This window comes from Osmerus mordax, chromosome 28 (genome assembly GCF_038355195.1).
Source record: "Osmerus mordax isolate fOsmMor3 chromosome 28, fOsmMor3.pri, whole genome shotgun sequence".
In the NCBI taxonomy this organism is placed as follows: domain Eukaryota; kingdom Metazoa; phylum Chordata; class Actinopteri; order Osmeriformes; family Osmeridae; genus Osmerus; species Osmerus mordax.
In genome coordinates this window covers 4,890,024-4,915,320 of record NC_090077.1, presented here as the reverse complement: position 1 = coordinate 4,915,320, position 25,297 = coordinate 4,890,024, and the positions used below count along the sequence as shown (strand labels likewise).

The 25,297-nt window shown below is 44.7% G+C and overlaps 1 protein-coding gene across 1 annotated transcript in view; it reads right to left on the bottom strand.

Annotated features, from left to right (window-relative positions):
• The window catches only part of edil3a (EGF-like repeats and discoidin I-like domains 3a), an 80,791-nt gene that overhangs the window by 25,048 nt on the left and 30,446 nt on the right, over positions 1-25,297 (bottom strand). Inside the window, exons 4-5 of the mRNA XM_067231165.1 lie at positions 12,351-12,464; positions 4,221-4,402 (exon numbers count right to left, since the gene is read on the bottom strand). Coding sequence (XP_067087266.1) covers positions 4,221-4,402; positions 12,351-12,464 — 296 coding nt within the window. The remainder of the gene's footprint in view (positions 1-4,220; positions 4,403-12,350; positions 12,465-25,297) is intronic.

The following is a 25,297-nucleotide window of genomic DNA, read 5'->3' as shown; positions in this document are numbered from 1 at the left end:
TTAGGCTTGCGAGCGACAGCTAAAGGGCCACTCATCAGGTAATTGCCGTGATCCTTCTCAGCGTTAATGACCACTCACGCGCGCAAAAACCCGAGTCCTTTCAGCTGATAGTGATGCATCCATGCTGCCATACGTTTGTGTGTGTGTGTGTGCCGGGTCCTGTTTGGAACATCTGCAGCGGACCTGCTCACGGCAGTTTGTCAGCTTTGCGGGAAATTGATTCAGTGAGAACGGCTGACATGAAAACGCCTGTGACTCCTCCGGTCGTACATCAACATGACACGCCGTCAAATGTGGATCATTTTACCAATCATGATCTCAATCCCTTCCTGGCAGGCATTGAAGAGAAGCTCTACACTGTGTGAGATGTGGAGATTATCCAGGGGGAAATCGCTGCCAAGTTGATGTCTCAAATTGGATGGTCAAGTCTTCCTTCGAGAATCCGGTTAGGGTTTGAGCAATGCAGAAACTGTACTATAAAAATCAGCCTTTTCAGAATCAGAGTGTTTCTGATTCTAAAATCTCCAATCTATTATTATTATTGGGGTGTTTAAAAGGCATGGCAAGGGACCAGCTCTTGGGATTGCATACAGATTGCAACCCAGTCTTAAAACCAGACTTGCAAATCCAAGTTCGAACGTGTGCTTTAGACATCTTGGTCTGCTGGCGCATTTTTCAGCTGGGCCAGGGAAGAGTATTTGATCCTTGAGAGTGACTAAAATAAACGAACCAATCGTCTTTCAAGCCCAGAGACTCCTCCTGTGTAATCTAGTGACTCAAGTAACTGTGCTGACAGGGAAAAGACAGGCTATGATCATTGGCTCATTTCGGCTGGTCCTCACCCCCCCCCCCCCCCCCCCCCCCCCCCCGCCAGCCAGCCATCCCCACACACCCCTCACTGCATCCTGTAATCACACTGACTTTAATAGAGTAATTGTTTATAAATGGTCAATTAGTTAAGGTAATGGTCTCCTCGACAAGCATTTCTTTTATTTCCCCGCGGTCTTGCCAAACAGTAGGGGAGGGTGACGATGCCTAAAGAAAGTCGGAGTGCTTTTAAGCCCCTAATGTGGCAGAAATGTCAAGTCAAGCTGATCCTTTTCGACTTTACGCTGACACTGTGCCACTCAAGTCGTCCTGAGGGCTTTCTCGCAGTCTGTAAGAAGGCCGCTCCGTGCTTCCAAAGGCGTGAGACGGATGGGGCTGTCTGTGCTGTTCCTTGGTCGCATTTAGAACGCTAACTTTTCGAAGGCGAGAGAGTCACTAGTCCCCAGGATCCATATATGAAGGTTGAGACACACCGACTGGTTGACTGTGAGCGTTTTCCGTACGTTGCTGGATCTTGAATGTACACAGACGGCTGTGACTATCTGAAGGGCTTACGGTGGTTGGCGAGATTAGCAGAATTTGGCCTCGAAATGGATTCATGTCTACAAAGTTGGTTCTCATCATGTATAATTTAACTCGATTAAAGACACTTTTAAAAACAAATTGTGTGATAACTTGGCTTGCTGATTGTTCCCAAATGTTATAGGTGATGAGTTATTTCTGGTCCCATCAAATCTGAACTTCCCTTTACAGTAGCAATGATTCTCATGAGTCTCAACCTTGATATATTGCACCTAGAGTAGTCCCACTGGCTAATTCAAGTGGTAGTGCGACTACATCTTAACTTCATGATGATGTATTTTGATTTGACTATCGCATCATCTTTTTTTGATACAATTTCAGTTGCAAACTCAATCTTCGCAAAGAAAGAAAAGCCCCAGATTGTATCACCATGAATCGTAATGTCTGTAGCACTAAAGGCAACATGGAGCCATCTTGTCTAAGCCCTGGTGTAATGCCGAAAAAAGACATGAGCCGGTCTAAGCACCCCAAAACACTTTGACTCAATAGGTATTTCAATGTCTCTCAGTACTAAACAGGAGACAATAAATGCTGAGGATGACTAGAACTAAGACCTTAATCTGGCCTGTGTCCTTGTAATGATAATAAAAATAAAAAAACATTTACTTCTAATGCCTCTTTTCAGTCTCAACCCATTCCTTTTTGTCTTAAAATGTGCCTGTTGACCTGAGCACAGGTCAATTTCAGTGCATACAGCAGTAAGGTGAGTGACAAGTCTATTCACTATTCCTGTAGTTCAGCTGTGAGGGGGAAATAATACTTAAAGTAGGTCACCCCAGAGCTGCAAGACTCGGACTACACATGCTAAAGACAGGCATAGTCAAATTACAGTGATGTTAGGGAAAGTATAACAGGCCATTTGGAAAGGGTTCCAGTCAGGATGCAGGGAGGATATTTAACTGTGACATGTGCCAGTAATGTGAAATGAGGAATGCCTGTTACAGACCATGACAGCTCGTAAAGTAGTGAGAAAAGGTCTTTTGAAACCATTTTCTTCTCTATCCAGGCAGTAATGTCTCTTTGTGAGAACCTGCCTCGTGAAATTATTCAAGATTTTCAGAGAAGAGCCGTCGCAGTCGCCATGGAGTGATTAATAACACCAAAACTGTCAATAGTCTAGATAATTATGTATACCCCCTTTAGCATTCACAAAGGCTTTTGTTTGTTTCAGCCAAAGCATCACACTGTCACTATTCATCACAAACCACAAGCGATATTGCCAATGCTGGACCTAGACAAACAGAGCATATTTCCCTGGAGCTGCACAAAGCAATTTATTGCCCGTAGTGCCTGGGTCTGGCGCCTGTACACACCAAAAAGTATGAGTACCTTTTCTATCTTCTGTCTCTTTCGACCCCCCCCCCTCCCTTTCTCTCTCTTACATCCTCATTCACATACTGTACACACACAGACCAAAATTCAGACCCACACTTGGACCCCCCCCCCCCCCTCCCCCCCTCAGTCAAAAGCGAGTAGAGAACTGGACACCTCTCTGTATACTCTCACATCCCAATTACCCAGCAGCCCCTCCAGAACCGTTCCCCGGCATTCCCTCTCCGCCTTCCCGCGTGGCGTCATTAAAGCCAAACAAACCGCCTGAATGTTTCATGTCTGCTCCTTTGCAGGGGGCTCCTTCTTCTGGCTCTCTGGCGTTCCCTTCGCCTTTTCTTCCAAACACATGCACCTCCCTCGATCTGCCTCCCCTCGCTCTGTCTCGCTCCCCAGTTGATCTATTTGGATCATGTACTCCCAGTCTTTCCCTCTCTCACTTTGACATTCATACAGTAATTTATTTCATTCATCTCTCTCGCTCGCTCTCTCTCTCTCTCTCTCTCTCTCTCTCTCTCTCTCTCTCTCTCTCTCTCTCTCTCTCTCTCTCTCTCTCTCTCTCTCTCTCTCTCTCACTCTCTCTCTCTATCTATCTAGTCCTGCGGCTAGTGAATGTACCTGACAATGTTTATAAAGAAGGTTAACTTGTTAAAGCTAACCTTACAGAAAACAGTGTTTTCCTGTATACTGTATTGTAGTAATGTACAATACAGTTTACTATACTGTGCGCCTTACTCGATTTCATCTCCCCCTCCCCAGGGTCGTTTTATGGGCTTGTCACCGACTCCCTGGGAGATTTACACAGGCATTTTGAGCCTAAGGGATGCTGCACGGTTGCAAACTGTTTTCTATTTGTTGCAGAATTCCGTTTTAGTGCCTCACTTTGACAGGACACATGAACACAATAAGTCAAACCCATCTGTGCCACCCAGAGACAAGCTTGGTTTTCATTGCCGAAATTAAGGATGAACACGTTTCAATTGACAGATTAAAACACGTTGAACACACATGAAAGTCATGCTGCAGAGCAATCAGAGTCATTCAAAATGTGTCGTGATTCAGCAGACACTTTAATCCAAAGCAACTAGAAGGGTTTTGACTAGGTAACCTCTTGATATGCAGTCAAATGCTCTAACCACTGAGCTAAACCTAACGTATCCTCCCTAATATTTCCCACATGCAAAGCAAGGTATGGAACAAGTCACATATGGACTAACTTCATTTCATAGATGTAGCAAGCATGAATAGTAAGCAGAATTGCGTGTATACATTAAATAAAGGAAGTACGCACCTAAATATTTTATTCAGGCATGTATTTCACATTGTAGCTCTGTAGTGTGTGGGTGATTCAAACATTGCAGATCCAGCATGATGATTCAGATTCTCAGATAAAAAAAAACATGGGGATGCAACATTGAACTGTGTCTAATAACTGGACAGAACGGGTTTCCCCTGGTCTGTGGCTAAGTACGTGGTCTTACCTGAATCCAGGGCCATCTGTCATTCTCGGCAGCGGTCCAGGCATTGACCAGACCCTTCTTGTTGAGCCGGGAAAAGTAGGGATACCACTTTTGCAGGCCAAACAGAGCACGGTGAGTGGAGGAGGCCGTGATCTGTTGGTTGGAGATGATCCCCCCCTCCATCCCGAGTGGGCCCGAACACTCTGAAGAGAGAGGGGTTGAGAGAGATAGAGAAAGATAGCGAGAGAAATCGAGAGAGAGAGAGACAGATGAGAGGGGAAAGAAGGGGGAGGGCAAGAGAGAGTGAGAACAGAGAGTGAGACGTGAGTGGCTTTCTGATCAATGATGAATCACAACATATCAACAGGAAAAAAAAGCCTTCAGCTAGACACGGATAGGTACCGAACGGGCAGCATTCTTTCTTGATGGGAATTATTTCATGTTCGTCATCATCTACCATGCCGGTCTCAACCGTTCCACCCTCACAGAAACTGTCCTCATGTGCTTGGGTTTCTGGGATTCGATCGCTGGTTGTGTCTCCCTCCGAGACATCGGGAAGGGTCTCGCTTGTGGACGCCGTGTCTTGGCCCACACAGAAGGAAACGCTGTTTCTGCTGCCTCCGTCGACAGACGCCCTGTCCTTGGCATCGCCGAGAGAGAGGTCACCTCGACTCGTGTCCGTCGAACCCTTCTCGTTACCCTCACTCGACTTCAGGACGTCCTCAATGCGTCCGCCTTGCCAAATCAGCCCACGTTCAACACAGGTCTCAGTCAGGGGGCTCTTCTGGGGGGGCTTCACCCAGCCTGGGTTCAGGGGGCCTGGGGGCCTTTTTTCCAGGTCCTCCACCAGGAAGAGGGCCCTGATACTGGCTCCCAGGGAACTGTGACTGTTCTGTCTCGACAGCATTATCACCATAGTCAACACTCTGCAGTCGCTTTAAATACCATCTAACCCAGAGCGTTAAAGTGGAGAGGCATGACAGAGAAATGCGGCTAATGACATAACTCAAAGTGTTGGAATCCTTCAGATTAACCGAACAGCTGTTAACTTTGTGTCCCTTTCTTAATTTTTTGGCTTCCAAGAAATGCTGCGAAACATCTTCAGGGGGAACAGGGGCTCCTACAGAGATGAATACATGCAGCAGAATCTCTGCCAAGGGATTTTTCAAAAACAAAGGTTTCTTGTTGTGAACTTGAGGATGTTTCCCTGCTATAGTGTTGTTTGTGCACTTCTTCAATGGTGAAGCTCATTAGGTGAACAAAGTTACCTAGCTGGGCCCATGACAGAACGCCTTTAGAAGATCCGGGAAAATGAACTGACGGTGATTAATTACTGTAGAAATCAAAGATGAGTCTATAGGTACATACTGTATGTACCTATAGACTCATCTTTGATTTGGTTGACTATAAAATGCCATGTTTTTCTGTAAGATACTGAATGTCCCTGTGTGCCTTCACGTAAACCTGGGATTTTCAAGAGAAAAAATACACAGCACTCATCCACACTTTAACAAGAACATGGAATGACACTCGACTGGCAGGTGTTTCAGAAGCACTCCACCAGTGGAGAACGGTAATTTCGATTGCCTGCCAATGTGAAACAACATCTGGCTCGCTCTCAGAGCACACACACATCGTTTTGTTAGATTCCCTCGCAGGCTGGATTCAATTAGAGCGATATGCGATATGCATGAGGACTGAGTGATTTAACCATGGAACCAAAGTAACCTGTGGCAGCACTTTGATGGGGGTGATTAAAAGCAATATGGCTATGGAGGAACATTACTGTTCATCTACTGAATCCATCACTGAACATTCTCTTATACCTACAGACAACTGGACCGCACAACCTGTTTACTCGAGAAACAGGAAAGGACATTCATATTCCGCAATTTCACTATGAATCTCAAACTTTGCAAGACAGGGAACAGGAACTGACCAGTCACATTTATTCATTTAGCAAACGCTCTTATCCAGAGCGACTTACAGGAAGTACAGGGACGTCCCCCCAGAGGCAAGTAGGGTGAAGTGCCTTGCCCAAGGACACAACGTCATTTGGCACAGCCGGGAACCGTACCGGTAACCTTCAGATTACGAGTCCGACTCCCTAACCGCTCAGCCACCTGACTCCGTTCAACAGTAAATAAACATCCGGTTCATGCCAACATTGTTGCATGCCAGGTGAAGGGGCATTAGAGTGTGTCTAAGGCTCGCCACCGCAACATTCCTATCCCCCTGCTGTTGGTGCATCCTACACGACTCTGGGTTTAATGCAGTTAGAGTGTTTTGCTCAGTGGTGCATTAACAGGTTGCTATGACACTGCAGGGCGGAGTGCCTTTTAGGTCTGCTTCAATAGCATCCTCACAGCTAGGCAAGTCTGGTAAATATTAGGGGAGTGCTTCCACGCTGTGCAACAACACTGTGGGATCAGTCATTGTGTGCACGCACACACACGCACTCTCTCTCCTGCTCTTCTTCTCTCTCTCTCTCTCTCTCCCTCACTCTCTCTCTCTCTCTCTCTCTCTCTCTCTCTCTCTCTCTCTCTCTCTCCCTCACTCTCTCTCTCTCTCTCTCTCTCTCTCTCTCACTCCCTCACTCTCTCTCACTCTCACTCTCTCTTTCTCTCTTTCTCTCTTTCAAGCTCTACCTTTATCAAAACGTTAGACAATCTCTAGACTAAAGCATCTTGTTCATCGACGGCTAACTTGTGTTCTCAGACGTGTTGTGGAGGCTTCCAACGTAACGGGAGGACTTCCTTTGGTGCAATTACAGTTACAGTTTTTCTCAATTGCTAAGAATTTTCTATTATACAGCAATTGCATTTTGAGCTCTTGTTACTGTAGTTGTCACAGTATACAAATAGTAGTACTGTTACTCAACAACACAAATGTATTGCTGTAAATTGTAATTTGGGGAACAAAGGCTAACAAAACAAGGAAATAAACAAATCATCATAGGGATTTCTGTCATAGTGTGGCATGGATCTCATTTGAGATTGTTGTTCTTCTTCCTCTTCCTCTGCCTCTTCCTCTCCCTTGTCCACCTCCTCTCATTTGGACAATTCTTCCTTTTCTTCTGATATTTTCATCCATGATTTCAAAGTACAGATGAGCTTACCTTTGTATTCATTCCAAACCCCTGATTGCTTGTTGAGTATATTTGCTTGTTAGTGCTTACACATGGATAATTGGTTGGCAAGGGTGTTTGAATTGCGCTGTTTTGGGTTTACTTATCAATACCATTACCATACCATTTTTGTGTGTTAGCAATCGAGAAAAACTGTAAAGTACATACTTTTGCAATTTTAAAACAGCTTTCCTGACTGAGCTTGACAAGCGCAGTGTGAGTCAAATCAAGTTGCTGCTTTACAGTATGTACAGACAACATGCCCAAACACACAAAGCACCATGATTGCTGTCTTTTGGCTCTAATGACAGTGTTGGGAAATCTTGTTTTATCGTGGTCATTTTCTTTCTTATTTTTTCCACAGGATCTTTACCTTATAAACAGTACTTAGACTTTCTAACTCAATATATATTTTGAGGTCTATCCTTTAAAGAGGCTAATGGAAGACTGTCATACACTAAGGACACAAAAGGGTGCAATGACATTCTCACAGTTAGTCAACTATGTTGCTCGGCTGCTAATATGTAATTCACTAATAATAACCAAAAGCAGATATTTCCTCGTTTTGCAAATTCCCAGTATTAACTGCATATGGAATACAACATCTGTAACAACAGCTGTTGTGCATGATTTATATTTTGGAATTCTCAAACGGTCTAAAAAAGCAATCACCGTGGACACTCCGAAGCCACATTTCTACACAGTTTTCAGATGCTTTGTCTGGAATGTTGTTCAAATTTCGGTCATTTTGGAAGACAGGTTCAAATGCATCCACCCTATTTCAGCCGGAGGCGTTGTGTTCCCTTGCCAAAAGGAAGCGTCAGGAAGAGCTGGCCTGCAGGAATTGCCTGCAGCTATGGTCATCAATAGTTGGAAATGCAACCTTCACTCTCTTAGCGAGAACCCTTAAAGACAGAGACACAAGGAGAGACAGAGAAAGTGACCATAGAAAAATATGACAGACTAAGTCAAGTCCTAGAGCGAGGGTCCTGAGAGGGTGGAGAGTGACATGAGACCTGAGAGTGGACAATGTACGCTAGTGGGTTTGTCTGAGTGTATACAGTGGCCAACAGTTCTTCATGGAGTCACATGGTCACCTTGTTTACGAAATGAATATTTTAAAGATGTGATTTTCTTTTCTTTAAGTGTACACTCAGCCGTGTAGGGTCAATAATGGCAAAGAAAAGCCATTTCACAATGCCTTTGTTTTCTATACAAACTTTTCTGGAACAGGCGATCAGTTAATCTGATCACATGTTTTTTGGTGGGAGGGTTTTCAGTCAGCAAATCGCTCTGTGGAGGCAACCCATCTTATCAGAGATTAGTGTTAAAGTGATGGCTAAGAAATTCCAATACGCCATTGTGTTGAGATATAATCCTAGTACTATTTGCAGGTTGACAATCTGGGGGTAAATCCCCCCCTGCCACCTTCCAAAGCCATGAATACTAATGTTTATCATAGGCTGACACCCCTACACGCCAGGCACCATCTCCATCGTGTTATATGGCTGCAGGGTATAGAACACAATTCTGCTTTCGTTCATCCTTTCATCTCTCAAGCAAACGACATAATCAAAGAAACACATCACAGGATGAACTTATGGCACCTTTATTCAGGACGAGTTTCCAGAGGGATTTTCTTTCTTTATTTATTGTACTGTGTTTGTGATTCAGAGTTCAATAACATCAGAACATGATATCTCTGTGTTTCTTTTTTTTTTCTTTTTCTGTACATTGCCACCTCTTTTATTCACTATTTTAATCCTCTCTACAAAAGAATCAATCTTCTAAGGAATATTTCTTTCATAGTTTTTATTTTTTCTGACACTTCCTGTTCTTATTTCATCTTCAATGTATGACTCAAAGTAGGTTTGCTTGAATTCCACTCGTAATAATTCACAGCTATTGTGATCACTGCATAGTTGTAGCAATTACATGTAAAAGCCCTTGCACACTGAGTCCGAAATTTTCTGTTATATATTATATATATATATATATATTTATATATTTCTGTAATATTCGGTGGCTCTGAATTGTCAAAAGAACTCTCAAAATGTTGGCTATGGATGCGAAAAACGCAGAAAATCGAACCAGATCCAAACTTTTTTTTGTAGTGTAGGCTCGATTGACACAACGTTCAATTGTAGCACATTTGTAATAAAGTAAGAGCTGGTTAGTAGGTTTTTAACCATTTGCAAACCATTCCATGCAGGGACGTTCTGTTTTAATATAATGACTTGACCATTAAGTCCATATCCAAGACGTGTATGAATTCTAAACAGGTGTATTTGATGGTCGGTGTCGAAGATAAAAATTAAAAACCTTCCTCAGTGTGTCTGCTGATGCTGGCAGCCAAAGTGTGTTTTTTTTACACAATTCCAACACAGTAGTTATTGTGTTAGCGTAGGAAAACTTCCCCCTGGCCAAGCAACAGCAGTCCTAAAGATGCAGTAATGAAGCGACCACTCACCTGGTGGACAAGAGAGGCCACCGTTAACGAGCTGTCGGAGGCCCTTCCGTCACGCCAGCTGTACCTGGCCGCCCCCGGGCCTCACCCTGATGCCCCCTGTGCATATCCCCCCCCCCCCCCCCCCCACCGCCTCGCCCCATCTCCTCCTCCAGCCTCCCACTTCAGCCTGCCCCGCCGACAGCACGCATCACTAGTGCCACCACGGCAAATGCGTGACAGCTGAATCCATCTACAATAAGCCCTACCTGCAGCCTGAACAAATGAGAGCCGCGCTGAAATTAGCGCCGCCACGCCAATACTGATGAGTCCACAGATGAGACTGGAGTGGAGAATACGTAGGCACCCTCATCAATATCATATGTGGGAGGAGGTGAGCCGGCCAAGAGAAGAAACACACTAACATCTGTACAGGTTGAATTCATGTGAATGAATGGATGTATGTATGTATACAATGGAAATATGTATATTTCAGTATAACTCAACTACTTGGGTAGTGTAACAATAGTGTAGGCTGAAAGACAATGTGTTTGGACTGGCATTTGCTTGGTGAAACTGCGCCTGGGGTTAAACTGTGAAACTGGTGATTTCTGAGGGGTACTGGTACTGAGAGGAAACAGACTGTCCCCATAAACAGCTTAGTGAGAGAACAATGTCTGACAGACTCACACGTCGAGTAAAAAACATGGCACTCTAGATTGTGGTCGAAGCACTTAGGAGATGGATCCCATTGTTCAGAGGTGGTGATTAAGATTTTTTTTTTTTTGTCATTTAGCAGACGCTCTTATCCAGAGCGACTTACAGTAAGTACAGGGACATTCCCCCGAGGCAAGTAGGGTGAAGTGCCTTGCCCAAGAACACAACTCCCCATTAAGAGGAAGTAAGTGTGTTCCTTACTCCAAGAGGAACACTGAATACCTTCACATTTGAAGTGATGTGAAGTTGTGCAACACAACTCACAAAAAAAAAACGTATAACACATGACGCTGTCTAGACTCCAAGTGTTTCTTTCGGCCAAGTCGTCGAACCAGATAGAACAGCTATTTGGCTGTTATGTCAATCAGCTATTCAATTCCAAAAAACATTTATTTTATCTTTTCTTACAGCTTGATATGCATGCAGCACAATAAAAATGGCTTTGGCACAGACAATAGCAAAGTAAACATCCAGCCAAAGCCGATTTGATAAAAATAACAGAAGAGATCATACAATCTTCCATTTGGTCCTTCACAAATGTGTGAACATAATGGGCATTGTGGAAGTGTGCATACTGCATTTATTGCAATTAAGTTATATCGATGCATGTAATTGTAAAGCATATTGTTGACATTTTGGTAAATTGAAAGACACCCCTTGCATCTCATCTTGGACTTCAAGAGGGCTTGTAAATCATCAATTTACAACTTTTAGTTTAGTTAAAAATGTTCAGCTTCAGCAGAGAAGAGCTGATCAGAAGTTGGGGAAATGTCAATCACACAATCAAATTGTGTGATTCCCTTTCTGTCCTATTGCATACATCTGTGTCATTACTCAAACTAATGAGCTTGCAGTACACATGAAATACAGTATCAATATCAATACCTCACTTGCAAATGTTAGGATACCCTGACTGTTTCCATTCTCACTAAGAAATAGACTGTCTTAAATACCAAGACAAGGATGTCATGAACTGAAATTCTTCACACCCAACTTTGGAACAAATGTAAGAGGTGCCTTAAGCACCAATCTTCTGACAAACAGAAAAGTTTTTTTTCTTTACTCAGCCCTACTATATGTCTTGACAGATCATCTAGAATTCTGATGTTTGACATGATAGCATAATGCACAACTTGAATATCAAATTAAAACCTCTTTGTTTTACTGGCAGAGCAGTGGCTGTAGCAACCTCTTGTTTTCTCCATTGTACTATACGGAATCTGTGGTTACAAAATATGCTCCAAGGCATGATGTGTTGTAGAATATTCAGTTCAGGTCTCAGAGGACTACTTAAAACTAGAACATGCAGCTGTAAGTATAACAGACATTTTGTAAGGATCTCAACCTCAGCCACTAAATATCTGATGGGAGTAGGCCAAGTGTTCGGTGCAATTTAGAACGTGAATATGACAAAAGCGGTTTATACCCACTAAACTAACAGCCGCCAAACTGGCCGGATATCCCAGTACCACCGTGCATATATTAGATATGATAATTGGACTTTAACATGCGTGATTGATTTTTGGGTAACTATTTAATTGCGTGATCGTTACGTCATTCACTGTCTACAGTCAAGGTGGAGCCTTTGTAAATTATATTTTGTAAGTAATACAAATGCTTTCCAATGTCCACACATCAATGAGATATGATCTAACTATAGAAAGATGGACAGAGATATGACAAGAAATGGAGACATTCTAATAAAAAAAAACGAAACAAAACAAACATTCTTGCCCTCTTTACCATGCCTGAGGCAACCTCTTCATACATGGTTAGACACGTAGTAAATATAAACCATGGGACCATAGTCACACGATGAAGTCTGGAAACAGAAAGAGTACAAAAATAACAAAGGACTTACTGTATTGGCAGTTCCTCCCCATGTACTCCCCAGGACATTCACAGGAGTAGTTGGCAACCCGATCAGTGCAGATGCCTCCATTCTTACACGGGTCTCTTTCACATTCATTAACATCTGTCAAGGAAGAGCCAGGGAAACAGAAAAGAGGCACATTCACTTCTTTGAAGCAGTTATGTTGGCAATTTGCTGGACCTCATTCTCATTTGCATTCATTGGTAGCGAGTATTTATTGAATTTGCACCGTTTGTTACTTGATTCTGCCTTCCCCAAGACACTTTCACTAAGGCAGAAGGGCCTGGTTTTGGAAACTAATAAATCAAATGGTTCCTTGGGATTCAACGTTGTTGTTGTACACCAATACCAAACTTTAGTTAGTTTGGTATTTTGTTCAACTACAACTGCAACATGATCTGTGTAGAGTCTGACTAACTACATTGGCAACAATGTTTCATATTGGAGGCGTTAAACTGTCTGGCAAATGTCATTAAACTATTTGAATTGAAAAGTTATTTTATGAACATGAATAATTATGTTTATTGTTGTAAGTAATATCGGTGGTTTTCCATTGTTGGTTATGGACCTGATATTGGATAGTTCTTGTTTTTCTGGGCTATGGTTGATTTAAATAGAAGAGATCCCGTGAAAAATGTTAAGAGATCATGTGTCTTATGAAGTTTTTATTTGACTTGATTATGTCTTAACTTGGACAAGAGTCATGAGTGTAATGGGGAACAAACTCATAAGCAATGGAGTCATTTCCCTGCAGGAAAGTGAGCACTGAGACACTTAATCCTTCTTATAAACATGCCCCTGGTCTTCAGTGACACAGTAAGGTCATGGTTCCAATTTTTGACATCATGCATATGAAACAAGATTCGAAAGTTCTGAAGCTTATGCAAAAATGATTAAAGTAAGCCTGTTATGTGCTTTATCTCTCAAAGATTTGATCTTAATTATCTAAGTATAGAATTCATCCACATGAGCGGTTTAATTTTATCTGAGAATAAATTAAGCTTTTCAGCTACCCATATGAAAAAGTAAAAAAGAAAACGACTATAATTTTTGTGTTAGATCTCACTTGAAATAGTCAAAAAAGACAGTCTTCAATAGACAATGGACAATTGCGTTTGTATGTTTAATGGAAACTTGTCCATGTGACGTATTCATCTTTTTCCACGCAGATAATGAACCTCGATGCCTTTTGGCAGTTTAAGTGTTTGCAATCAGCATGTGTGTTACATACTTTGATTCAGGGTTCCGAATGCCGTGAATTGTCTGGAGATGATGAGCCTATGAACGGACATTGTATATCAGTGCAGTAAAACCCTCATCTCAACGAAGAGCATGAGTAGATAGACTGCATGCCACAGGCTTTGTACCATGACACCAGCTGCACAGAGCGCCTCTGCTTTGGGTTTGAAGATAGAGGGATGATTCCCGCTGTGCTCTCTCACCCTGTCACAGTGGCCATGACTTGCACACGGTCCAAACCAAAACTTACCCTCCGCCGCAACACACCAACCCCTGGTGATGGTGTGTGCGTGTGTGGGGGGGGGCTGCATTCAAAGAAAACGCCACATATGAACGCCATCAGACAGCCTCTAAACCACATGCTTGCCAGATGAGAAGGCTGAAGAAGTACATCCTAAGGACACCCTCAGGATCTCACAATAGGTGACGGGATGCAAATGTTCTGTCTCACACATACAATCATGATGTCAACTGAATGCCTTGTTTACGGCCTATCGTAAAGCTGTAGGGCAGCTGTGACGGACCTCACAAGCCTCCCTACAGATGCCAGTTGAGGGTGAGGCTTAGCTGTCACGTAATGTACAGACTGTAACAACGTTTTCTTCTTATCGAAACCATAACAATAACTATTCATATCTTATGAATAGTCACACATATTCGGCATTCAACTCCGAAGTCTTCCCTGGTTCAGTAGAGCGCACATCTTGTTTCTCACAGTTTCCTGTACGTCTAGGGGGGACCTTGGCTGTGACCGAGTTTCGGGGCTTTGTGGTAGTGCCACACCACAGGACAATCAGAGGTAATTATCTTTCCATGCAAAGGGCAGGATGACTGCAATGAGAGAACTCGGTTTGAGGACGTCTTCCCCACTGACAAACACATGATTAGTGCAGAAATGAACAAACAAGCACTTGTCAGAGGGACGCCATCTTGATAGCGGGAGGTTGTTGCAATCATGAGGGGATTATGTTTTAATTAATTCCAGCTAGAGGGGCTTAACGATCTCGTTAAGAACTATTAACGTGACAAAGCCAAACTAGACTATACATTATTGACAACAACAATGGGCAATCATAAGTAATCTGTCCAATTTTTTATTTTTTTTATTGCTCTTAATGGCCCTCTTAACTTAAATTAATCCTTTAGTCTTCAAGTAGATAGTGTCTGTGATTTACGTGGGTCTGCGTTTTATAAGTGGGTGAAAAACAGTTCGATGATAATCAAGCTGCGAAATAATTATTCTGGGAAATCTGCACATTCAAAGCCTAATTCACTACATTTCCCCGACCATGCTTTAACAACCAGCGGCCTCCTCTGACTCTCTAATCGTGTCCTTTCCCCTACGTTGACTCCAAGCACCTGAGTAACCGAAAACTCTTTGTCAAACTCAGGACCAACCAATTTCTAAATGTTAAGCCAATCGGATTGCCCGATGCGGTCCACACCACATGGAGACAGTCAGCCAGCCTCCTGATTCCCCTGGAATCTCTGCAGTGGAACAGTGAGACGTTGAAGTAGCGTGTCTCTCCTCAACCAGGTGAGAGTGACCGGATTACCTCGGAAAAGGACGCTAATCCGACCCAGCAAGAGAAACAGAGGGAAAATGGGATAGTCCACAGGGTCTGGTAAATAACCCGTTCCATCTGTATTAAAGACACATCACTAGGAATAGACTTAAGCCTTGGGATGGGTCCAAGAACCCTCTTTGCATTTAATTTCATCATTATCGTTTAATAAGCATGTTACCCACTGCACACTTTCAAAGGGTTTGCTGCTAAGATCATTTGATGAGCATGATTATGTTATAGCTTGGCAATCATCGTTACGCAAGACTGGATAGTGTTACACATGTATGATTCTCTATCCTTAAAGGCAGGGTAGGCCATGTTGTTGAGAAGCACTTTTTGTCATATTTGCCGAAAGTGACTTCATGTCTTGATAGCAACCAATATAAAAAGTTTTGACGGTAAAATGAAATCATTCCGACATCTGTGGGCATCGCAATACTGTAATAAACACGACCAATCATTAAGGGGTACCCTGACTATTGATTGGACGGCTACCTGTCTGTCTACCTACCTGTGCGCACTCTGCCCCTCCACTCAATGCGCGTTACTGTAATTTTGTGGGAGTGGCTTTGAAGGGAGGAGGTGGGATATGTTGGTTTGAATTGTTTTTTTGGTTATCCTCTATTCAGAAACTCTACAAAGAATGGCTGTCTAACGTGTGAACACAGAGACACATAGAATCACAATATAACCACATGCTGTCAAAAACTTGTTTTAGTTTACAGAACATGCATTTGTCCCACAAGCCCAAGTGATAAAAGCTGACAGTGTGAAAGAGAGAGAGAGATTGAATGTATGTGTGTGAGAGAGAGAGAGTGAGTGAGTGAGTGAGAGAGAGAGAGAGAGAGAGAGAGAGAGAGAGAGAGAGAGAGAGAGAGGAGATATGAGGTGCTCCCGAGATGGTCGTCTGGTAAGGGCGTATGAGGAGTTCTTGTCATGGTGAGACAGCCGAGGCCTAATCTGATTTGGTGTTCTGAGCACATCAGCCTGTTTTCACGCTGTCAACAGCAAGAAAGGAGGGGCGAGGACGGCAGACAGGGAGGGAGTGTTTGTGTCACAGGGTTCGGCCTTTCGCTTTCCATATTTCCTTTCCCCGACGCAGCACATCTCGCTCAAAAAAACTTCCGGAATGGGCCACTCCGGTCTGCAGACCTTCCCCCGAGGCCTCCGCAACACCACGTTCCTCAGACGCAAAGTAATGTCTTTTTAACCGTATCTGTAGGCACGTTCCGTTGGAGAACACAATTGAATTAATGCTACGGGTACCTTCCTGACAGCCTTTAATAAGCATAACACCCCTTCCTGACTCCCCCCTCCCTCACACCCTCCCCCCCCCCCCCCAACAACACCTCCTTCTATAGTTAGATCCGGGGCCGCCGCTCTGACTGCTCCTGTCGGATGACTTGCTCCGCGCCTCCACCCCCTCTTGCTCTCTACAAAGCGCGTCTCAGTAGGGCGATAATGAGAGCGATGAATAGCGCTCTGTGGCAGGCAGGGAGGCTGGCGGGGGAACAGCAAATTGGCCGCAGTGTGTCCAGGGACCCGGAACAGGCCTGCAGTGAGGGGGGAGGGGTCAGAGTGGTCCTCTCTACAGAGACTACACCTGCTCCTAACTCCTGCTACAGTACACTCCTGATACTGTACACTCCTGATACTACTGTACACTCCTGCTAGTGTACACTCCTGATACTGTACACTCCTGATACTGTACACTCCTGATACTACTGTACACTCCTGCTAGTGTACACTCCTGATACTGTACACTCCTGATACTACTGTACACTCCTGCTAGTGTACACTCCTGATACTGTACACTCCTGATACTGTTCACTCCTGCTACTACTGTACACTCCTGATACTGTACACTCCTGATACTATTCACTACTGATACTGTACACTCATGTTACTGTACACTGTTACTTTACAGTAACAGTAACATCAGATAAGCTGTAGCAGCTCCAAACGTTAACATGTAAAGTTATGGAGACGCAGTGCTTAAAGGTAGGCTTCTGTAGAGGAGCAATCTGTTTGAGCACTTTTATAATATTCAGGTTTCCCTGAGGATATGGGGAAGACCATGGCGTATGCATATTCAACAGAGTGTAGGAAAAACAATAAGGAGTGACCCTTATTAAAATAAATCGCTGCTAATAGCTTGGTGGTCCTGTCACATTTGTCAACTTAATTAACAGAATGAAAGTTAATCGCCCCACTGTTCTGCCCACATATCACCACCAGTGCCTTCGATAAATCATCATCATCTAGAACAGTCCAAAAGGAACATTCGGTTTTAAGGAGGGGACAGCCTCCTTATTTTTCCACGGAGAGCATGAGCATGTGGGGTGACCCTGACCTTTCCATCGTGTAACAAGTGGGGTTTGACCCTCACAGGACTTTGCCCTGCTGGCTGGAGATTGACAGGAGAGGAGTAGGCAGGCCCTGTCACTCAGACGACCTTTGACCCCACATCACCCAGGGCCACTTCCTCTCTTCCTTGGTAGTAATCATTGTTCCAATGGGGGGGTGGGGGGGGGGGGTGGGGGTGGAGGTGGGTCTTCCCAAGGACACGGACAGAACCCTGTGATTCATAGTGCTGCCTCAGGCTTGTTTTGGATTTGAAGTTGAAATATCCTATACCTAGATGACAGAGACAAATCCATCACAGAACAGATATATTGTTTTTAATGTTTAAATGTATATATATATATATATATATATATATATACAATGTATAGCTGCATCAAAACAGCCTAAGTGTTGATATCACATACTTGTGATTTATACTGGATATATATTACACTTTTTTTTAACTTAGTGCTTTGGTTTGAGGGAAGATTGCTGTCATTGGCAACTGTAAATAACAGTTGTGAATATATTGGTGTCCTTACTGAGGAAGCTTACTATGGGTGTTGGCTGGTTTCTTGAGTCCCTGCTGGAGTGACTATTATGGTGGTTTCCCATGCCTCTAATCTTATTTGTAAAGCTACTACCCATCTATTGCGTGTTAATAGAAGGGTCTCCCTTCACTTGCCTATGTAATATACTACAGTAACTACATGTAATATATACTGTTTTAATGACAATGACACTTGGTGGCTTACGTCACATGAGATTTGGGGCTGATGGGAGTACAGACAGGGGATGACTGATATAGACCTTTCAGCGTCTTCTGTAGTCGCATCGTCTCCACAGCTTCCAAACACCTCCTTTATTTGTTTCCTTTGTGAGTGATTTTTCGCTCGTGCTCTGCCATTTTCATGTTACACAGCAGTTGTTCAAAAGGAGGCACAGATGAAAGCGAATTCCTCCCCTCATCTCTCAGGGAAAGATAGGATACCTCAGCGAGTTGACAGTGAGGGCTTATTATCAGTAACCTCCATACAAGAAAACTCAATCAAATTCATACAATGTGCTCAGCACCCGCCAACTCCTCCCACCTTGCCCATTTCTTTCTTTTTCTCCATCTCTCTATCGCGCAGAAACTCTGTCTCTCTCGACACATGCACACACACGAACACCCACACAGACAACACACAGACATGAATTTCCCGCAATGCATCGCGTCTTTTCACCTCAAATTAATTGCTCGGCTCATCAGTGGCTCACCTATTGACAGCGCGAATGGCAGGCCTGGAGACGGGGTCTGCGTTCATTCAAATGAGACGGCGCCGCCTCAAAGAGGCCACTTTGTTCTCCGGGAGAAACTCTCAGGTCTGAGTGCTGATGGCTGGTAGGTGAAACGTGTCCAGTACGTGTGTCCCAACCGACACAAGGCCGAGCCATAGCTCCTGTCACCCAGGACCATCACAGGGAAGATAGAGCTGCTGTCTCCTCTGACTGCTGTCAATCTGAATCTGTCAGCCTCTGACTGACCAAGGTCCCGAGGCTTGAAATATTCGACGGCATTCGCGTGGACTTCGGCATCGGGGCTTGATGTAGTTGCACCGGCGAGGGAGCGGCGCCTCATCTGTGCGCTGTCTCTGCACCAAGTCCTTGAAACGCCTTCCGGGCTCTCATTCATCCTGGCTTTGGTCATTCTCAGTCACAACGGCTCCTTCTACATCCAGCAAGCATGTCTGTTTACTCTGAATGATCTCCTACAGAGAAACAGCTTAGGCCACATCTCGTAGCCGGCTTACGTTGTTCTCCTTTGGCACTCATTGTGCTGGGCGTGTGTACGATTCAAGCGGGGGGGGGGGGGGGGGGGGGGACATGGCATGCATTTAGAAGTGAATGAGGGATTAAAAAGAGCGTATTCCAAAGGACACACCTTTTTGAAGTGGGATTAGGACACGGAGGAGCTATTCAGAGGCGGCCCGTGCAAGGGCGAGTCAAAGGAATCTCTCGAAATGTTGGACGCGCGGTTACAGTCGTGCATTAAAGGGGAAGTAGTGCGTACGAGAGGCAAGGAACGGTGGGCCGTGCCCGTGATTTGGGGAATGTAAAGGGCCCTTGACTCAGGGAGAAAAGGATTGCCGAGGAGAAAGCCAAGTGAGTATCGCATTGGGTTCCTGGGAAGATCATGGCTGGGACCAGTGAGAGGAATACTGATGCGCCTCAGAACAAGGGAACGTGATCTGGCTTTTACGAACCTAACTTCATGGAGGTATACTGCCAGATAAGCTTTCTTCAAAGAAGGCCACCGCTGGGGAGAAACCTTTTGTAGTTGGGAGGAGTCAGGTTGTGAGGTTAAGAACATGGAGTATACCTGGGGAATACTGCAGGTAGACCACTGATTTGAAAGGGTGAAATAAAATGGAAAAGGAGCCTGCTCGATTAGAGTTAAAAAAAGATTTTTTCTCTGAAAGATTTGGAAACTATTCTGATTATAATGCAACAAATAGACCATGTTTATGAGGACTTTAATAACAGTGGTCCTGTGATACAGAAGCTCTGGGGAACCCATTCCAAGCTAATTTAATTAGTCATCTCTGGCCTGAGCCCTTCTCTGAGCTATTTCTTTCAGGGTCTAATGAACACATGGAGATATTCAACTGATGATACAGAAATATAAAAACAAACACAACAAACAGTGCCTCGTTGGTGGCTTGAACTGGTTACACTCATTTTCATAGGTTTCAGTTGCAATTCGCATCCATTATGACTCCACAAAAACATGGACAATACTTTCAAGCATATTATTTGCTATACCTGCACCGTATATACTCAGTTTATATTGCTCAACCATTATAATAATTCATTCGTGAATGATACTTCCTACTAATAATACTTGTAAAGCGCTAGGAGTGAATATCTATCAACATATTTCTGTTCTATCTGGGCTAACATGGGTCAGGCTGGTGAGCCTGGTGTTGTGTTTTGGCTGTGGGCACCAGCTCAGCGCACCAGGGTAGGTGCTGCTTTGACTGCCACCTGGGATTTAGGAAAGCATCTCTGTTTGTGCCTGTTGGCGGTGGGCCAACAGGCCTCTCAGCCATGCGGGCCGGCTGGAGGGGACAGCAGAGCCCAGAGTCACAGAGGCCATGTACCAGAATGGGACTCGATGACAGTTGGTTCCAGGCAACACTGGTCGGAAGGGCATTTACAGTTCTCCAGGACTATCACTAAAACAAATAGGTCCAATGTGTACTTTTCAACCAACTCTCTGATCGGTGTTAAGACAGCTTTCTCTTGTTCTTCTTCCTCCCCCTCCTCTCTTTCACTCTCTTCTATCTCTCTCTAGATTTTCCATAGTCTTTGTTTCTCTCATACCCAATTCATTTCAGTTTCTAACAACAAATAATTGTCTTGAATGTGAAGATTAAACTATCTTGCCAAAGCCCACAGTGAAGAGACAGCACATGACAGAGACCAAACTAGCAATCACAGATCTATCACCCATACATTTAATTTATCACGCTAACAAACTCTCATGCCTCCTCTCTCTTTAAAAAATATCTAATATCTATCTATCTATCTCTCTCTCTCTCTCTCTCTCTCTCTCTCTCTCTCTCTCTCTCTCTCTCTCTCTCTCTCTCTCTCTCTCTCTCTCTCGTACTCTCCCTCATTTATCTCTATCTCTTTCGTCTTTCTCTCTTCATCTAACTCTCTCTGTCACCTGGAATGGACAGAGCTGTGAGAGTGACAGCTAGGCTCAGTGTCTCCTGAGCACTGCGTCTCAAGGCCCATTGGGTCACTCCTTGGACAGCCCCACCCAGAGATGGAAAATTCACTTCTAATCTGGGAGGCAGAGGGCCTCCACCTGACAGACTGAACAAGACATCTAGATCTGAGACAGGACAAGATGCCCTCCTTAGCACCTAGATTCCGGATTGTTTCCCCCGGCTTCTTAGCCAAGATACCTTCTGACAAAACAGAGAAGGGGCCTTCCACTCCTGGGCCGAATAAATATCTTGAAGGAAACCAGTAGTATATTGACATCAAACGAGCACATGCTCATCTCTCGCCTAAGATCCGTCCATAACACACGGATGCGGCAAACCATCACAAAAGAACACAAGAGCACACACAAACACACTTATATGATGTACTGACTGTACTCTACACGCATAAAAGTACACAGTATGCCAAAACAATCATTCTAAAACCCACTTATGTAATTTGATGATGAATAATTGAACGCGTCTTTCACAGTAATAGAAACGGCGGAAAATATAATTTAATTTAGGAATGGAAGTGCACAAACAACCAAGCTCTCCACAAGCCCTATAGCCTGCCGGTGTTTTTGTTTTCGGAGCCCTTTTCAATGGAAATTCCCCTAACCTAATTTTGAATTATTCATAGCCATTGCTTGGGGAGCGTGATTTGGAATTGAAGTCTCGGACCACATACAACCGAACCATATTACACCTTAGCTCCTAGCTCCAGTGCACAACACCCAATCAGAAACGCCTTCATTAACAGACTCACCTCATTATAAAATGTAAAATGTATTGCTGCGATGGATGGCCTCCAACCAAAGGAACGTAATGAAAGAAACCTCCGTATAAATAAAAGTCTTTGCTCCGTTATCAAACTTTGACAAGCAAACAACAAAATGTGCTTCAGCTATTCCGTCGAAGAAGTCGAAACACGTCAGTCGCTTCAGTTTAACAACAAAGGCTCGTCCACAGCGTATATCACAGAGACTTACAGTATACACGTGCTGTATTATATCCATCAGGGACGAATCTGAACCTAAGCATTTTCTGTGGAGAGCCCTCGATCCATCTCCAGCTCACAACGCACAGTGAACCATGTGTGCTGCATGTAACATCGGGCAGACATTTGACGGAACAAATAGAAAAAGGCCCCCTGGGATCGTGGCTAGCAGGAGGATGTTTGGTGCTTGAGGCAGAGGGGTACAAATGTATAGATATCCAACATGAGACGTGACCCTTTGAACGACCTTCCCAGACCCTTTGTGGAGACGAGGGATGGGGTTGAGACACATGCTGTTAGACGCGTGGACGCCGTGGGTTGTGTTTCGTTACTCCGCGCGGGGGGGGGGGGGGGAGGGTTTGTTTCTCGCTCTGAGGGATGACTGGCCCCTCACACGGCCCTTCCCAGGTTTCTCAGTGGCTGGAAACAGAGCTCCGTGGCCCCTCGCTGTGTTCAGTGGGTGTCTTGAGGTTTTGCGGGTGGGCTCACGTGACCATGGTAGTTTGGAGATTGGCAAGTGTTTCACTCTAACTTAATGCCACGGGGAGCTGGAAAGGCTTGCTCTTGCCAGCGGCTGTCGTCTACATGGATAAAGCACACAGAACGTCTGTCGGGTCGACTGAGAACAGCCTCAGCCTGTGATTGTGAGCTTCTCATTCCTCTTTTTGCACATTTTAGCTATGTATTTTTCCTCCGTGTATGGATTCCCGCGTGATATTTCCCACCAACACTTGCACAACGTGAGCTGCACTGCCACAATCATTTATAAAAACAACCATAAGGCACCTAGCTCAACACGGGTGCTTGTTCAATGTCAAACGTGAATGCCCAAAAGGTACTACCACAGCTTTGCTGCCCCCTGTCTCACCAAATGTATTATAAGTAGGCTACCAAAGCCCTACAGCTTTGAAAGGAAGTGATTCATATTGCCTAATGATATCACGAGCTGCCATTCTATTGAAGTAAAAATGATATGCATGCAAATTTACAGTTGTAGTCAGATTTCCATAATTCATGCTAGACTGTTTTTTTTTTTTTTTTAAAGAGAGAAAGGTCCTATACCGACCAGGCTATTATTCAGGAAGAGCCGTATTCTCACACCTACAAGAACACACCCAAGGCACTATGACTAACGAAGACTTTCCATTTCAGAATTAAAGCAGAGTCTGTACGCACCGCCCACCTGCCGTGTCACATAGCATGGAAATCTGGAAACTGTCAAACTTCGAAAACGCAATACACCCTGGGTATGAGCTCATGGTTAGATGTCTCCACTCCAAGCTATGTTGCATGGATCGCTGGAAAAACTACTGTTGAAAATCAGTGCGGTATTCCCTCCCTCAAGAATACAACTTGAGCATACTGCTAACCAGCAAAGATTTTCCAGTGAGAATAACACTATAAATTGATTTTTTTCAAAAAGAGAGAATGAGAGACAAAACAAAGGGAGAGAAAGAAAGAGAGTGGGAAAGAGAGGATAGAGTGAGAAACAAACAAGGAGATTGACAGACAGACAGAGAGAAAGAGAGAGAGGGAGAGAGAGAGAGAGAGAGAGAGAGGAAGAGGGAGAGAAAAGGAGAAACCACAGCCAAGTATCCTCTTGGTGGTCTCGCTGGAAGCGGAAAGAGAGAGAGAGATGAGAGAGAGGCTGGCTCACGAGGGCCCCTCTGCCATCCCTCCACCTCCATCTCTCTGTACAATGTCACCCCCTGCGAGGCAGAGACAGACTCACTTGCTTGTTAGAGAAGGGCAAGTCCTTTTTTTCTCTCGCTTGGATAGGTGGCGCTAACCAGTCTGGGGTGAACTCGTCCGTCAAGGGTAAGTGACGGCAGAGGCAGGGAGGCAGGGTGGCGGGGTTTAGGGATATGGGGGCGGGGGGGGGGGGGGGGGGGCGGGAGGGGGACTGCGGCAGGAGACAGCTCTGTCAGATGGCCCTCTTCACACATGCAGAGCCCCCCCCCCGAGCTAAGGGAGGAGCAACCTTCTGAATTTACAACCTTACGCTCCAGATTATAGGGTGGGGAGGACCACTCAACACTGTTCTTCAAAGCGCACTGACGGGCGCACAAAAAGTGCACACATGGGCCAAGTACGCACACACGCACGCACACACACACACACACCCACACACACCACCTTTTTTCTTCCCGGCAGTGAATGTGCTGCTGCTGTGTTTTGAAGATCAGCTCCCCCTCTTGAGCAGCCCAGAGAGAGAGCGGTGCAAATGGAGGAGGGCTGGACCACGGCTCGCCCAGAGCCTGTACAGGAGATGGAACACATTGAGGCAAATATCGGTGGGAATAACACACCAGCGAGCCCCTCCGTACGGGTGGAGAAAGCATCCGTGCCTCAACCAAACCTCACCCCCCAATCCACCAACCCTCTGCCCTCACCTTTAAACACACACACGAACACACACACACACACAGGAACGGTGAGTTCATGCTACCTCCACTTACAGACCCAAAAGGAAACAGGAAAGCTAGGGGACTTGAGAACAGACAAACTCTTCCACGGCTCTAACTGAGGCCCCCAGAGGAGATGCCCAGATGTGCTCCATTCTCCGAGTAGATAAAAGAACGCTCTGATGAAGCCCAGGTGTATTGACTTAACGTAATGGCCCCTTACGGCTGGCATTAACACCCAGACAGAACCCTTCCCTGATTATCCTCTGGCTAGGAGCTGAAGAGGCGGCGGGAACTAATAAGCCGCGTCATAACCTGTCAATACGTGATCAAATATGGTGCTGCTCCTTAAAAAAAAAACACGCATCCTGCGTTTAGCCCCGATCAATCCTGCCCCACTGGCAGGTTTCAAAAGGGAGGGCCGCGACTGCTTATTGATCAAAGTAGGATATGGAATCTGTTCAAAGACTTCGGGCCTAGGGATAAAGAGATGGAGTTCAAACACAGCCCTGCAACCCACTCGCAGTAAAAAAAACTACAACAAAAAACACTAACATTTAACCTTGTTTTTGTTTATATTTCTGTTTGTGATGTCGGCTTCCAACGTTGAGTGGATCCCCGC